The following is a 17,298-nucleotide window of genomic DNA, read 5'->3' on the forward strand; positions in this document are numbered from 1 at the left end:
CATCTTTTTCGGGAATCAAACGAGAATAGCATATAAAACAGAGTATTAAACACCATGAAAAAAGATCAAACTTCATATCTAAACTTAAAACAAGAAACTAAAGCCTAAACTAACAGATCTACGCTACTGGACCTAAAGGATGCGGAAACAGAAAGTAAATAGTCATAATCATGCACAACGTAAACAGCAGACACCAGATACACGAAACTCCAACTCAAATCCACCAAGATTCAACAAATCCAAACATCTCCTCCATACACAAATCTACAACCTCCAACAACAAACCAACAGATTTCAGCTCCAAGCATCCAACAATAAACAAGAACGAAAGTAAAAAAGCAAGAAATAAACATCAACTCAGCGAGATCCAACAAAAACCAAAATAAACTTCCATAATAAAAAGAAATAGGTTCAAATCCATTAGATCAAAGCAAGAACTAGAGTTATGAAACTTAAAAACCAAGTACTTGAAACCGAAAGCAAACTAAACAAAGCAAAGTAAATATTGTTTCTTCACCTTCACAAGGCGGTGTTACACAGCAGCAAAACAACGATGTGAACCACGGTGGCCAGAATCACTCCATCTCCAACGATGTTTCTTCACCTTCACTAAGGAATGGAACGAGAGCTTGAACTAAAAGTGTGTAGAAGTGGCCCCCTTGTTCTTCAAGGTTAAGCTCTTTATATATGTGAGGCTTTGCTCCCTATGATATCCCTCTGGTAGTTAGACGCTTTTTCCCTTAAATAAGACCCTTTAAAATAATATACTCTTGCTCCATTCTACTCCTGTCGCCAACTTTTGATTCTCCCAGTTCCGAACGACGACTTCTGATTTTTACTTCAACTCCATCTCTTTTGCATCTGCCAGGTTAGGTAACATCAACTCCTAGGTTCGGCAGATTTACTACGCACCTGAACTCATAAACACAGATTAGCGCCCCAAATGCACAGAATTTTAACCCACAACCAATGCATGAAACGAGCCTTATCAAACTGCTCACACTTAAACCATACTTGTCCTCAAGTATAAAGACAAGAAAAAGGAATAAGGCAAGTTTCAATGCATGGTTTCCCCTTAACCGACTCTACTAAAAGGAAAAAGACTCAAACTACTAGACCTAGACGCTAAAGGACTTAGACAAAGAAAACATACAAAGACACATAATAAAACACATTAAGACATAAATGCATAAACTAGTTCATTTTCTAGCAGCCATCCCCACAAGATTAAGGTCAAACCAAGAACCTACAGTCTCTGAATCTTCCCCTTCCCTTCTTCTATCTAATCGGCTTGTCAGTTTGTCAAGATAGCCTCTAAGTTTACTAATTGTTGGATTCGCTCGATCACTCATTCCTCACCAGGGATGTTAGGATCGTTCACTCTTATATTGCCATACCACTGATACTTCAGGTCAGAGAGTTCTGATGTCTTTACTCTTATTATAATTTTTCTCCTTTCCTCCTGGACTTTGTCCAGGTTATACCTCTCTGGACTTCGTCCAGCTTATACCTCTAGTTTTTTTTTTTTTAATACTCTCTAGACTTTGTCCAGCTTATTCCTCCTTTTTATACCCTGGACTTCGTCCAGCTTATACCTCCAGTACCCTTTCCCTAGACCCGAGAGGTTATTTCAATCACCAAAACTTTTCTCCTTCTAAGTTCTCTCCCTAAGCATCAAGTGGCAGCCCTCTCATTTTGTGTTAGTATGAAGTGTTTAAGGCTTATAACTCACTTTTATGGAGGGCTTCACAACTAGATCAGTCGAGGCATATTCTATCGTCCTTACTTCATCCAAACCGATTTTGATTTATTAAGGAAAAGGGCATCAAAGTTGACATGCATTCCCTCTTCAATTACTCTCACTAAGGGGCTTTAGCTTTCTATTCATCAATTATGCATAAACACAGAATTACCTACTAAACAACTTACTACTAACTCCTAGACCTAGCAAACAGACACACATACTTGACACTAATTTGCACTAATTCCCTCCCAACTCCCACTTCACCATGCTTGTCCCCAAGTATTTTCGGTGAAGTGGAAATTAGGGCTAAGTTAGTGCGACACTCAACAGACTCACAAAACACATATTTTAAAACAAAATTCTCACACTTAGATCGAGAATCGGGCTAAGTGGGAGAAGATACCTAACACATATACACATGAAGATAACACAAATATTCACAGACAAATATATACGGGCATGCTTTGTAAAAAAAAAACTAAAACATAAAAAGACATTAAAAAAAACAGAAACTTAAAATTACTTGGTTAGGGGGGGGTTAATTCTGGCTCTGGTCCCCCGTGGGACCAGACTTCTTGGACACCGTCTTCACTTTCTTCTGGCTTGATTTGGGTTCATCATCCTTCTTGGCCTTCTGTTCCTCTGGCCTAGGGGTATCCTTCTTCGCTGTTACACTGGTGGTGGTCTCATTGTCCTTTCTCTTCCTGGCTTATGGTATTTCCTCGACGCTGGATGCTGGCTGCTCAGAGATGACTCCTGGGGTTAGTTGTGACGGTGGTTTCTCGGTAGCAGGGTTTAAACTCGTCGCCTCCGTCGACTCTCCCTTGACCTTCTCCTTGGGTTTATTTTTTTCGCGGGCTGAGCGCGTCATCGGATTTCTCTACATCTTCGTACGGCGGCGGTGGTGGTTTTCGGAACTGCAGAGAGAAAAGAAAATTGTGAATTGGGAGTTGTGAGGAAATTATTTTAGGAGAGGGAAGTTAATTAGTTTTTTAGGTAAGTTATTTTAGGAAAAGGAAAATAAAAGAAAAAGAAAAGAAATAAAAGAAAAATTAAAAGAAAATAAAATAAAATGTCATGATTGGCTGCAGGCGAATGGTCGCGTCTCTGACGCAAGCAACCGTACGCCTCGCCAGCTTTTTGAAATTCAAATTTTAAACTTCCCCCTGATTTTTCTCTGCTTCCCTTAGACCGATTAACTTAAACACTTAGTAAAAAAACGAAATTTGCTGAGCATCTGGGTCAAAGTGATAAGCTTTTCAAATTTGTGCATTTTCTCAGACGCTAAGAATTTCAAAAATCTTTTTGGGTTATAGAAGTATATATTTTTGTACTTTTGTAAAAAAAACTTATTCAAGTTATTTACATCTAAATGTTTAAATATTCTTGGGAACTAGTTGGTCCAGTCAGTTGATCGAAAAAATTTTACCCTATCTACTTGACCTAGTAATTCCCGAAGAATATTTAAACATGGCTTACTAGGCAATAGTGGAAAGTGCGTGGAGTGAAATTTCTACCACTTCACAAAACTCCGAACTATCCCTAAACACCTTCACTCTATAATATTAATAAGGGAAGGAACAGAGTTAGCATTGACAACCTGAATTTCCATTGTTCAATGCGCTTGAATGCCAACGATTGTGTATGGGCCTATCCACTTGGACTTCAACTTTCCAGGCATGAGCTTGAGCTTTGACTGAAAAAGGAGTACTTTCTGCCCAACCTGCAGCTCCTTGACCCGAAGGTTTTTATCGTGCTAGAGTTTGGCCCTCTCCTTATACCACATGGCTGAATCATATGACTCCAGCCTCAATTCCTCTAGCTCCTGCAGTTGCATCTTTCTCTCTTCCTCACACAGGCATGAGCCTTCATATTCATTTCCTTTACTGCCCAATACGCTTTGTGTTCTATCTCAACGGGCAGGTAGCACATTTTTCCAAATACCAATCTGTAGGGTGACATTCCAATTGGTGTCTTGTAAGCGGTTCTATAGGCCCAGAGGGCATCACCAAGACGCTTACTCCAATCTTTCCTAGAGGTATTCACCGTCTTCTCCAGGATGCTCTTGATCTCTCGATTTGAGATTTCAGCCTGCCCATTTGACTGGGGTGATACGGAGTAGATAACCCATGGTGGACTCCATATTTTCTCATCAGTGCTTCAATCGTCCTATTACAGAAGTGAGTCCCCTGGTCTGAGATGATCGCACGGGGCACTCCATATCGGTTGAATATATTGGCCTTTAGAAACTTTGAAACTTCCTTCGCGTCGCTTGAACTTGTAGTCTTGGCCTCTATCCATTTGTACACGTAATCCACAACAACCAATATATATGTATTTCCTATGAAGATGGGAATGGATCCATGAAGTCCATGCCCCAAACATCAAAGATCTCACAGATCTGTGGCATCTCATCTAAATTATTATATATTGACAATCAAAGGATCTCAAGACTAACGCTCTATTTCAACTTTAAAGTTACGATTTGCTAAGGTCATCAGAAAATGGTCCTTAACCTCGTGCCTGTAGAGGATAACGGAAACTTTAAAAGATAATTCTTCTTCTCCTTGTAATTCCTCTTGTTCCTCGACCATTCTCCTCGCACTTATCACTAATTCTTCACTGCAACAATACATTGTCACGGATTTCAGTGTCGGAATTTCACCAAGGTCTGCAGGGAACTCCTTCAAAGATACCTCGGAAAGACTAAGGTGCTCGAGGCGTGGAAAGTGAGAGCTCTCCGTCATCCACCATTCCAAGCCTCTACACCCGCCAAGTTCCAAATATTTGAGACTGGGGAACTGGCCTTCCATTGTTTCCCATTTGCCTGTTGTGAACTCACCACTGCACAACTTGAGCTTTTGAAGAAGGGGTAATGCACTTGCCTTTTCCAATATGTCTTCAATTCTATTTGCAAACATTGAAAGAGTCAGACTCTTAAGAGAGTGTGGAAAGGTAAGCTTTTGCAACAAAGCACTCCTAACTTCACCATCGCATCTAAGAGATTCAAGCTTTTGCAGACGTTCGATGTTGTAGAGACAATAGTCATCACCAGAATCAATTCCTCCAGGTATGATAAAAAATAGTCCCAATTTTTTGATATTGGGAATTCTATGAACCATCATCTCATCACACTTGAAATTGATTACTCCTTTGAGGGTTTGTAGATTCTCCATGATCACAATGTTGTCACTCGGAGGATCTGGGAGATGGCATCCTCCATCGGGGCGCCAGCCATGAACATAGACATCGACATGCCTAAGTTGAGACATGTTCCAAATTTCAACCGGTGCATTCATGTTTACATTCATGATTGATGGAGCATAAAGAATTAATGTCTGAAGACTCCAGAGGAGATTGATTGACGAAGGAAGTTGAGAACCTTCTTCATGACAAACAGCAAGAAACTTCAAATTAACCAACTCGAACAATTCTCTCAGGTAATACACATGTCCATTTGGATGGGAAAATTTGTCGTATGCTCGCAATGTCCTCAACAATCTTAAATCGGGCAACAATTGAACTCTTTCATAACCACTTATATAGGAACGGACATGTGGTGTAGATCTCATGGCATCAAGGATTTCCTTCTTTGAAGTGCTTCTCGGAATAACTACACGACGTTTGATAGACGTGCCTAGAGGATTATGTTGCCCGACCACATGATAAAACCCCTCCTTTCCAGCTTCTCTCAAGCAAAGGTCCCTCAACAAGTCATGGATTTTCAAGTACTTCATGCTTCCAGTTCTCCCAAACTCGTGAACAAGAATTAGATTTCTCGCAACCAATTCATCTAAGTACTCTTTAACTATTATTTCCAAACTTTTTCCATTTACTGGTTTTACGAATCCTTCAGAAACCAATAGCTTGATGAGTGTTGAGACTCGAATTTTACTATCCTCCTCAAACATTCCCATGTGTACAAAGCACGACTTAAGATAAACTGGCAAATGGTTATAGCTCAACTTCAGTATTTTCAAGCAATGCTTATCATTATCCAAATTCACTAGTGAATTTATGCTTCCCCTAATAGATTCCCAACATTCCGTGGATCGTTCCAATTTTTCAAGAAGGCCTCCCATCACAACAATTGATAATGGAAGTCCTCTACAACTCTCCACAATCTTCTGTCCAATTTTCTCCAATTCTAACGGGCAACTTTTTCCCCCAAACACAATTTTGTTGAACATACTCCAACTACTTTCTTCATTCATAAATTCCATTTCAAGGCTATAATTGTTATTCAACTGGGAACCCAAATTTGATAGTCTAGTTGTCACCATTATCCGACTACCATTACCATTGTCAGGAAAATAGAATTGCATCTTTTCCCATGCCTCAATACTCCACATATCATCCAACACTATTAGATACTTTCTATATGATAAATATTTGTAGAGTGATAGTCCTATTTCATCTTCTCTCATTTCACTCGACCTTTGTTTATTAGCTTGAAAAAGAATTTCACCAAGAAGTTCTTTTAAGCTAAATTGTTGAGAAATGGCAACCCAAGCACATATATAAAAATGGTCACGTACACATGGATGTGCATAAACATGTTCGGCAAGAGTAGTCTTACCAATTCCTCCCATTCCTACGATTGGGATGACTTGGCGACCTGGTTGTCCGTAAATGAGCTTCTCCATGAGTTGCATCTTGACATCATCAAAGCCCACCATGGTTGTGCTGTTCGGCCTACAGAAAGAAGATGTTGAGGAACCACCAGAGACTTGCGTATGATCTTTGAGTGCAACGACCTCCATCACTTCTTTCTTGATTAAATCCATGCCTTTTATCACCCTTTGCAAACTCTCATGAAAGTCTGCAGATGATGAGGAATCAGAAAAGGCTGAGACTTGTATCTCTAGCTGATCTTTGATTGTGATGATCTCCATCATGTCTTTCTTGATCAAATCCAAATCCAAATCCATGTTTTTTCTGAAATAAGCTTTAGTCTTAGCATATGTTGAGGAATTAGCAGATAGTGAGACTTGTCTCTGCAACTGATCTTTGAATGCAAAAATCTCCATCACTTCATTCTTAAGCAAATCCGCGCCTTCTATGAAATCCACCACGGCAGTCTTGTGACAAAATGCATACATATTTTTATAATCAGCATATGCCAAGACTAGTCTCTGCAGCTGATCTTTGAATGCAAAAATCTCCATCACTTCATGCTTGATGAAATCCATGTGTTGTACCACCTTTACCACAGTCTTATACAAATCTGCAGAATCTGAGACTTGTCTCTGCAGATGATATTTGAGTGTGAAGATCAAATCCACGTGTTTTTTCACCCTTTTTCCTACCAATTGAATGGGTTTTGCAGATAAGACTCTTGTCAGCAGCATACCTTCAACGACCGGATCCATATCTACTATCACGTTCCTCAAAGCCTCGTACAAGACTAAGACACCAGGACGAAGTTGTTCCACAATGTGAGATTCGATGACATCTTCAGCCGCATAAACTGCATCAGCGATGCGCATCTCCAACGGATCTGCTTCATCTTTGTCAGCATAAGGAGACTTGTAACCTTCAAGAAATTCCTGCAAGAACGTAACAATCTCAGTGAGAGATTCAACTTGTTTCTTGTCCATGGCAATCGGAGGCGAAGGATGATGCTCGATCTGATCCAAAATCTGCATAACAGAAACCAGAGCTGCATAAGCCGCCATTGATATGAATTTTTTTTTTTTTTTTTTTGAGATAAGATTGTAATTTTTTCAGGATGCTGAAAATGAAGATAAGAATACGAAGAAAGAGTGGTGGAAATGCAAGGGGAGACTGACTTCAATATTTTTCAACTTTTAATATTTTAGGTGGATATTAAATGCCCGGCCCCATCGGCCATGACTTATGTCATTGATATCAATGCTACTGATGGACTCCATTGATTAACTGTCAAAACTAATTTATTTACGTTTAACTGTGTCTTTTCATATATCTAGCTCAGTTATTTAATACTTTTGTATGCGTTGTATTATTGTACAGTATTTAATTTGGAAGCTAGTGCTGAAAGCTACTTAATTAATTAAAATTCAAAAAAAAAAAAAAAACAGGAACAGGAACATACCTGTTATAAATAACTAGTATTGCACACATAATTAATTTAATTTACATTTATTCAAGTTTATAAAAATAAAGCAATATTTGTACGACACAAAACATAAATAACTAATTTACTACTATTAATTATGTAGGCAACGACATTGTAATATACATTAAAATAAAACTACATATAAATACATCATATACTTATAAATAATAAAAATAAAAATCATTTGTTAGGCCATACCAAACGATTTTGCCAATACATTATATTCTCCAACATTTTTGTATTTCCACAACTATTTTTGAGTGAAGATTCTTCACACCAGTTGATACCCCCAAGTCTTCCGAAGCAAGAACTTGGAGTATCGATGGATGTTGAGGATTTGTAAAATTGCGAGAGAACTTAAGCGAAAGAAGAAGAATTCAATTATTCCAATTCTTTCTTATTGCATAATGAATGAAGTAGGACTATTTATAGGACTAAGCCGTCCTACTCAAAAGGAAAGAAAATATCTCAAAAGGAATTAAATAATGTAAGCTAATAAACTAAACTTGGAAACAATAATTAAAGAAAATTTCCATATCTCTTGGGCGGTCCACAATTCCTTTTCTGTCTTCCTTCGATCGCCGCGGGCTGGTGAAGCTGAGGCAGAGCCTCCGCTTCTTGGGCTGATGGTTGTTCTTCGCACTGCTTTGACTCCGTATCAACTCCCCCCCTGTTAGCAACAGCCTTGTCCTCAAGGTGGACGTCGGGAAAATGTTGTTGAACATGATCCCTCGGCTCCCACGTCCCTTCATCGTTTTCATCATTTGTCCAACGTAGTTTCCATTGTTCTTGCGGAGTGTTGTTGACCAGAACGGTGCGACTTTCGGTCGCTGTAACAGGTACCACCACTGGTCGATTGCCCAATGTGTCTCGTGGCAACTTCGTACTCGGAGGTGGGGAGGTTCCTGCGACAAACGGCCTAAGGAGGCTCACATGGAACACATTGTGAATCCGAGCGTCAGGCGGCAGGTCGAGCATATACGCGACTTTTCCTATCTTCTTGGCAACGCGGAACGGACCATAGTATCTTTGAGCCAATTTCGCCGACGTTGGACGTGCTATTGAGTGCTGACGATATGGTTGAAGTTTGAGTAACACCATATCGCCTTCCTGAAACTCCACGTCGCGTCGATGTTTGTTTGCCTGAGTGCTCATTCGTCGCTGCATCTTTAGAAGATTTTCCTTTAGTTCCTGTAAGACAGATGCTCTTTCCTCTAACGTAGCTATTACGTCCGGATGCTTGGCTTGGACCGAAAGGGTGGGAAACAACGAAGGTGGTTCCCGACCGTATAAAGCCTGAAAAGGGGAAACTCGGAGCCCCTCATGTACACTGCAATTAATGGCTAATTCAGCCCAAGGGAGGAGCGTCGCCCACCGATTAGGCCGGTCAAATGTAAAGGAGCGCAGGTATTGCTCCAATGTTCGGTTCATCACTTCAGTTTGCCCGTCCGTCTGCGGGTGATAGGCTGTTGTATGTTGAAGAGTAGTACCACTTAGGTGCATCAAGTCGATCCAGAATTGGCTCATAAAGATTGGATCCCGATCTGTGAGTAGGAACTTTGGGAACCCATGGTGTTTGGCCACAATTTCCGTGAATAACTTGGCTGCACGCATAGCATCAAATCCGGTGGGTAGCGGTCCAAAGTGGGCATATTTCGATAAACGGTCAACCACGACCATAATGACGGTGAACCCTTGGGACTGCAGCAAACCCGTAATAAAGTCTAACGTTGCGGCATCCCATACTTGGCTCGGTAAGGGCAGCGGTTGGATTAAGCCGCCCGGTTTCTGGGTTGAGTACTTTGTTACTTGACATGCGAGACAGGCACCCACAAAGGCGCGTACGTCTCGTCGCATATTTGGCCAGTAAAAAACTGCCGCAAGCTTATGAAATGTACGATCAATGCCTTGATGTCCTGCCACTGGGGAACCGTGAAATTCCTCCAATAATCTAGCACGGAGCGGAGAAATCGGGCTGATGTATATTCTCCGTTTATAATATAGGAGGCCATCCTGTACTGATATATGGCACGAAGCTGTTCCCGTTTTGACTGCGGAGTGCAGAAGACGGAGGTGATCATCTTCCCTATTTTCCGTCTGAATATCAGCCAAGATGTTCGGAATTGGCTGAGCCACGACGGTGAACAGAGTCGCCAATGTTGCTCCTGACTCTGCCTCCCTCCGTGACAATGCATCTGCAGCTTTATTTGACGCTCCCGTTTTATATTCGATGCAAAATTTGTAACCCATCAATTTCCGAATGTAGAATTGTTGGTCCGGGGTTTGAATGACTTGGAGCAAGAGTTCCTTGAGGCTGCGTTGATCAGTTTTTATCACAAATTCACGGCCAAGCAAATATTGCCTCCACTTTTGAACTGCCTCCACGATTGCATAGAGTTCCTTGTGGTATGTTGATGCGATGCGACGCCGAGGACCGAGTTTCTTACTAAAGAAGGCTATTGGGTGCCCCTCTTGTAACAAGACTGCTCCAATACCTAAGTCAGAGGCATCTGTTTCCACAATGAATACTTTGTTGATGTTTGGAAGACGAAGGACCGGTGCAGAAGTCATTGCTCTCTTCAAATTCTCGAAGCTGGCGGAAGCGGACTCGCCCCAGATGAAACTGTCTTTCTTGAGCAGGTCAGTGAGTGGGGCTGCGATCATTGCATATTGACTTACAAACCGACGGTAATACCCCGTGAGGCCTAGAAATCCTCGCAATTGTTTAACAGTTGTGGGAACTGGCCAATCGGTCATGGCTTGGATTTTAGTGGCGTCTGCTTGTAAATTCCCAGCGCCGATGATGTGGCCAAGGTAATCTATTGTCGATTTGCAGAACGAACATTTTCCCGATTTCACGAAGAACGAATGCGAGGAAAGTATAGTGAGTACTTCATTCAAGTGTTGAACATGCTCGACGATAGTGGTACTATAGACTAATATATCATCAAAGAACACAATTACGAATTTTCGGAGGAATGGTCGAAAAATTGCATTCATTGCAGCTTGAAAGGTGGATGGAGCATTCGTCAATCCAAATGGCATCACCAAGAACTCGCAGTGTCCTGAGTGTGTGCGGAATGCAGTTTTAAAAATGTCTTCCTCGTGCATCCGTATTTGGTGGTATCCCGACCGGAGATCCAGCTTTGAAAAGCACCGCGCTGCACCTAGTTCGTCGAACAGCTCGTCAGCCGTCGGAATTGGAAAATGGTCAGGCTCTGTGGCTGCATTTAATGCCCTATAGTCAATGCAGAAGCGGAAAGTGCCATCTTTTTTGCGAACGAGCAAAACCGGGGATGAGAAAGGGCTGACACTTGGACGAATTATTCCTTGGTTCAACATTTCCTGAATCTGTTTTTCGATTTCCGTTTTCTGGAAATATGGATATCGATACGGGCGTACATTGATAGGCTTTGTTGACTGTTGAAGCCTGATCCTATGATCCCATGGGCGAGACGGGGGCAGAGCCTCCGGCAGTCGAAATACCTGTGTGTGCGCGTGCAGCACTTCTTGAATAGAAGGGGGAAGATCCATTGGGAGTTCGGCGATCATGTTATTGTCAGGGATCGGGTCCTTGTACTGCACGAGCTCGAATAATTCAACGTCGTTATCTTCTGCTATTAGCGCCGTCAAAGCGTTGAACGAAATTGGTCGCGGACGTGCATCCGCGGCTGTGAGTCGGACCAACTGATCCCTCCAATAAAATTTGACAGTAAGATTTGCATAATCATGAGTCACGTCACCCAAGGTTTGCAGCCACTGAACGCCGAGGACAATATCTGGGCCGTGGATGGCTAAAACATATAGATCGATCTCGAAGTTATGGCCTTGGAGTACTATTGGTGTCTTCGGGCAGAAGGCCGTGCAGGTGAGGGAATCACCGTTTCCGACGTAAACACGGAACGGATTGACCGTTGTTAAAGGTAAGCTTAGCTTCTCCACAATAGATGGGTGAATAAAGTTATGAGTACTCCCTCCGTCAAGTAAGACCTGGAACGGAGTGTCACGGATAAGCCCCACTATCCGAAGCGAGCGCGGGTTCTGCATGCCGGACAAAGAGTGTATGCTAGATACGTCCGCGGTGATGACCGTAGGTTCCATTGTAGTAGCCTCGATCAAGTCTGGTGGTGGCGGTAGCATTGGAATCTCCGGGCAGGCTGTACCGTCGTCGTCACCCATAAAGGCGAGGAATGTGCTGCTGCACTTGTGGCCTGGGATCCATTTTTCCTCACAGAAATAACACAGACCCCGTCGCTGGCGATCCGCTTTCTCAGCTGGTGATACGCGAACAACTGGTATTGTATGCGGCGATGGAAAAGCAGTCGCCCGGTGGACTGGTGCTGCGGCTGGAATGACCGGCTTACTACCTGACATTGGGTAGTTGTTTTGCCATTGTCTTCTAGATTGGTGTGAAACCGACGGAGCAGCTGCTTGGTGACACGCCTCCAGTTCCCGAGCTAGAGCGAAGACTGCCGAGAGAGTAGTTGGGCGGCGAATATTCAACTCGCGCTGAACCGGTTGCTTGAGCCCTGCGATGAATAACGAGATCAAAGTCGACTCCGCCGTTCCGGAAATCTTCTCTAAGTTGCCTTCAAAAGCAGCTTGATAGTCTTGCACAGAGGTTGTTTGCTTGAGGTTTGAAAGGACACCCACATAATCCACATAGTAATCCGGGTCGAAACGATGGCGGATCGCTTGAAGGAAGTCCTCCCATGATGAGTCGCAATTGTTCGCACGGTAATAGCGAAACCAAGCTGAAGCCGGAGGGTCCATGAGCATTCTAACCAAAAAAAGGCGTTCTGTAGCTGGTGTCTCATTGTAATCGAAATATGTCTCGACATGGTCGATCCAATCCTCCGTATTCTCACCGTTGAAGCGTGGAGGATCGAGGCGAATTCTTGGGCCGGCGTCTGGTGGCTTGTCCTGACGGTTCCGGTTGCGGAAATTGTTGTTGCTGTTGTTATGATTGTTGTTGTTGTCGTTGTTCCCGGCAGTCCCGGTGAAGTCGCGGACAGCCGCACGGAGGTTCACCTGATCAGCTCGTGTGTCGGCGAGGACCTTGTTAGTTGTACCCAGCTCCGATGTCAAGTGCGTGATGGCTTCAAAGAGCTCGTCCAGGCGGCTGGCGATGCCGTCCCCTGAGGACGTTGATGGTTCCGTGATCACAGGCATGACGGTGGTGTTTAGAGTACAATGATAGAGAGTTCGGGATGAAAGCACCAATTGATACCCCCAAGTCTTCCGAGGCAAGAACTTGGAGTATCGATGGATGTTGAGGATTTGTAAAATTGCGAGAGAACTTAAGCGAAAGAAGAAGAATTCAATTATTCCAATTCTTTCTTATTGCATAATGAATGAAGTAGGACTATTTATAGGACTAAGCCGTCCTACTCAAAAGGAAAGAAAATATCTCAAAAGGAATTAAATAATGTAAGCTAATAAACTAAACTTGGAAACAATAATTAAAGAAAATTTCCATATCTCTTGGGCGGTCCACAATTCCTTTTCTGTCTTCCTTCGATCGCCGCGGGCTGGTGAAGCTGAGGCAGAGCCTCCGCTTCTTGGGCTGATGGTTGTTCTTCGCACTGCTTTGACTCCGTATCACCAGTGCCCCTAAAATTTATAAAAAAAAGTATGGCGACGTTCTACTCGTTTGAAAGATAAAGTTCAACCTTGGATAGACGCGATTCACCGTTAATTTTTAACGGTACCATTAATTATAGACTAAAACATATTGTTTGGTATCAAAAGATAACATGTTTAATACATATAACCTTTTTTTTAGCAATTGTTTGGAATTAATTTTAGACTTTAATCTTTGAAACAATTTTATCTTCTACTGTACTACATTTTTATCAATAAAGTGGAAGACTTGTACAATTTAGAACATGGTAAGTAATAAAATACAAAGTCCAATACTACAAGATAATAAGAGATAAAACACAAGCAAAACAAATTATGGGCCCCCAGTTACATCCATTCCAAACCAAGCCCATTAGCTCAAGATTGAAATCCAAAACCAAGCCCAAATAAGAGAAGAAACCTCTAATTTTGCAGGACAATGGAATGGATATGCAAATATGCAATGGCAACTTAAATCACTAGTTAGATATTAAAAAATTAAAATACTCTGTGCATAATCAATAATTATGTTTTAGTTTCTCTCATAGTACTTATAGATTTTACATTAGAACACAAGCCATCAAAACCAAATTTATTGGTAATGGGTGAAGGGATTAATAAGATCCAAAACCCCAATAGCTAACTAAGGATTATAAACTAAAATTTAAATCTCATTAATAGAAGAAATAAACCTTAGTAGCTGAATAGTGTTTTTGTAAGGAGTAAAGACAGTTCCACAAAAACTAACAAGAACAAAGGCAGAAGAAATTGAAACTAAAAAAAAATAGTCCTCTAAAGAGGCTCAAACATGTTCAGACAAACGAGTCCGGTCTACAAACGTTTCATTAACACGTCGACATACCCATCGCTTCTATGTACTACTTCGGGAGCAGTAACTTGAAAGTTTGGATTTGCTAAGCTTTGGAGTTCTTCGTTATTCCCAAACCAGAGGCTAACTGCAACTTTGAATTGTAATTCCTCTTGTTCCTCAGCCATTGTCTTCGCACTCTTCACAGCTGACTCGCTGCACTGCTCCAAGGTCACGGATTTCAGTGTCGGTATTTCACCAAGCTCTGCAGGGATCTCATTCAAATCGAACATACATAAAAGATGAAGGTGCTCGAGACATGGGAAGTGATTCGAGCTTTCCATCGTCCACCATTCCAAATGACGACAATAAGCCAGTGACAAAAATTTGAGACAGGGGAACTGGCCTTCAACTGTTTCCCATTTGCCTGTTGTGAAACTTCCATTTTTCAACTTGAGCTTCTGAAGAAGGGGCAGTGTGCTTACCTTTTTCAATATGTCTTCATTTCTACCATATTTTATTTCAAGAGTGAGACTCTTAAGAGAGTTTGGAAAGGTGAGATTTTGCAAAAAATCACACCTACAAAAACAATAGCAGCTAAAGGATTCCAGCTTCTGCAGACGTTCGATGTTGTGGACACAACTGTCATCATCATGATAATCGGTTCCATCATCTTCGCGATAAAATAGTCCCAATCTCTTGATATTGGGAATCCTACGAACCATCATCTCATCACACTTGAAGTTACTTACTCCTTTGAGGGTTTGTAGATTCTCCATGATTATAATGCTATCACTCGGACGATCTTGGAGATGCAATGCTCCATTCCGGACATGAACATGCCTAAGTTGAGGCATGTTCCAAATTTCAACTGGTGCAGTAATGTCTCTTGTAGAAAGAGAAACAACCAATGTTTGTAGACTCCAGAGGAATTGGATCGAAGAAGGAAGTTGAGAGTGCCCATCAGAATGAACAACAAGAAGCCTCATATTAACAAACTCAAACAATTTTCCTAGGGAATACTCATGTCCTTCATTGAAAAATTTGTCGTGTGCTTTCAATGTCCTCAACAATCTCAAATTGGGCAACAACTGAAATCTTTCACGATCACTTATACAGGTACGGATATATTGTCTGGATTTCATGTAATCAACGACTTCCTTCTCTGAAGTGCTTCTCGGAATAACTACACGTCGTCGGCTACACGTGCCTTGAGGACTATGTTGCCCGACCACATCATAAAACCTCTCCTTTTGAGCTTCTCTCAAACAAAGGTCTCTCAATAAATCATGGATTTTGCAGTATTTCTTATTCCCAGTTGACCCGAACTTGTGAACTAGAATTAGATTTCTATCAATTAGTTCATCCAAGTACTCTTTTGCAACTGTTTCCAAACTCTTGCCGCATATTGGTTTTAGAAACCCTTCCGAAACCCATAGCTCAATGACTCTCGATACTCGAATTTCACTATCCTCCTCAAATATTCCTAGATATAGAAAGCATGGCTTAAGATAAACTGGCAAATGGTTATAACTCAACTTCAATATCTTCAAGCAGTGCTTATCATTGTCCAAATTCACTAATGAATTTATACTTCCCCTAATAGCTTTCCAACATTCTTTTGTTTGTTCCAGTTTTCCCAAAAGACCTCCCATCATATCAATGGATAATGGAAGTCCTCTGCACCTCTCCACAATCTTCTTTCCAATTTTCTCTAATTCCAAAGGACAAGTTTTCCCCCTAAATGCAATTTTGCAAAACATATTCCAGCTACTTTGTTCATCCAAAAACTTCATTTCAATGCAACAATTGTTATCCAATTGAGATCCCAACTTCGATTGCCTAGTTGTCACCATTATCCGACTACCATTACCATTGTTAGGAAAATAGCATTGTAGCTTATCCCATGCCTCAATAATCCACATATCATCTAACACAATTAGATACCTTCTATATGATAAATATTTGTGCAGCGATAGTCCTATTTCATCTTCACTCATCTTACTCAACCCTTCCATCTCTTCTTTATTACCCTGTTTATTGGCTTGAGATAGAATTTCACCAAGAAGTTCTTTTGTGTTACAATTTTGAGAAATTGTAACCCAAGCACATTTATCAAAACGGTGACTAATAGATGGATGTGCGTAAACATTTATGGCAAGAGTGGTCTTACCAATTCCTCCCATCCCAACAATTGGGATGACTTGGCGACTCTGTTCTCCATAAACGAGCTTCTCCATGAGTTGAAGCATCACATCATCAAATCCCACCATGGTTGTGTTGTTTACCCTTGAGAGAGAAGATGCCGAAGAATTGTTACTCGGCATCTTGGAAGATGTTGGCAGCTGATTTTTTACCGCAACGGTCTCTTTCTTGATCAAATTCATTTCTTCTATCACCTTCACCAGACTCTCATACAACTCTGCAGATGTCGATGTTGAGGAGCCAGCAGGACTAATTTGATCGACAATATGAGATTCAATAGCATCTTCAGCCGCGTAAACTGCATCAGCGATGCGCATCTCCAACGGATCTGATTCATCGTTGTCAGCAAAAGGAGACTTATTGTAACCTTCAAGAAATTCCTGCAAGAACACAACAATTTCAGTGAGAGATTCAACTTGTCTTTTGTCTACAGAAATCGGAGGGGAAGGATGATGCTCGATCTGATGGATGATCTGCATAATAGAAACTAGAGCAGCATAAGCGGCCATTGTTACAATCTTTTTTATGATCAGAATTTGCAGAAAGAAAATGAAGGAAAAATGAGTGAAGATGGAAAGGAGACTGAGTAATGGCATTACTGTGATGAATTATTGCCATTAGCTATTGTTTAACAATGTTTGGTTGTTGAAATGGTTAAACAATTAGCAATGTTTGGTTGTCGAAATGCTTAAACAATTACTACCTCCGTCCACCAAATTTTGACAAGGTTTACCATTTAGGTCCGTCCCTAAAAATTTGACACACTTCACTTTTACCATTTTTGGTAGTGGACATCATATTCCACTAACTCATTCCTAC

At 41.4% G+C, this 17,298-nt stretch overlaps 2 protein-coding genes across 3 annotated transcripts; both read right to left on the reverse strand.

The window, feature by feature from the left end:
• Positions 1-366: 366 nt before the first annotated feature.
• Positions 367-7,530, reverse strand: LOC148924011 (putative late blight resistance protein homolog R1A-3). 2 transcript variants are annotated; one of them, XM_089061004.1, is made up of 3 exons: positions 3,345-7,530; positions 2,268-2,661; positions 367-861 (listed from the first exon to the last, which is right to left on the reverse strand). In XM_089061004.1, exon 1 carries the CDS (start codon positions 7,420-7,422, stop codon positions 4,198-4,200), a length of 3,225 nt encoding a protein of 1,074 aa, XP_088917130.1. In that variant the 5' UTR covers positions 7,423-7,530; the 3' UTR covers positions 367-861; positions 2,268-2,661; positions 3,345-4,197. The 2 variants fall into 2 exon arrangements, with proteins under 2 accessions (XP_088917130.1, XP_088917129.1); XM_089061003.1 differs by having other exon boundaries at positions 367-912.
• A 6,599-nt stretch (positions 7,531-14,129) lies between these two features.
• On the reverse strand, positions 14,130-17,094 carry LOC148924012 (putative late blight resistance protein homolog R1A-3). Its single transcript, XM_089061005.1, has one exon. It carries the CDS (start codon positions 17,073-17,075, stop codon positions 14,298-14,300), a length of 2,778 nt encoding a protein of 925 aa, XP_088917131.1. The 5' UTR covers positions 17,076-17,094; the 3' UTR covers positions 14,130-14,297.
• Positions 17,095-17,298: the final 204 nt, after the last annotated feature.

Source organism: Salvia hispanica, chromosome 6 (assembly GCF_029641045.1).
Source record: "Salvia hispanica isolate PSC_SH4W2 chromosome 6, Shi_PSC_v1, whole genome shotgun sequence".
In the NCBI taxonomy this organism is placed as follows: Eukaryota; Viridiplantae; Streptophyta; class Magnoliopsida; order Lamiales; family Lamiaceae; genus Salvia; species Salvia hispanica.

Coding starts and splice junctions, on each gene's coding strand:
- LOC148924011 (XM_089061004.1), bottom strand. CDS start 7,422: ATGGCGGCTTATGCAGCTCTGGTTTCTGTTATGCAGATTTTGGATCAG.
- LOC148924012 (XM_089061005.1), bottom strand. CDS start 17,075: ATGCCATTACTCAGTCTCCTTTCCATCTTCACTCATTTTTCCTTCATT.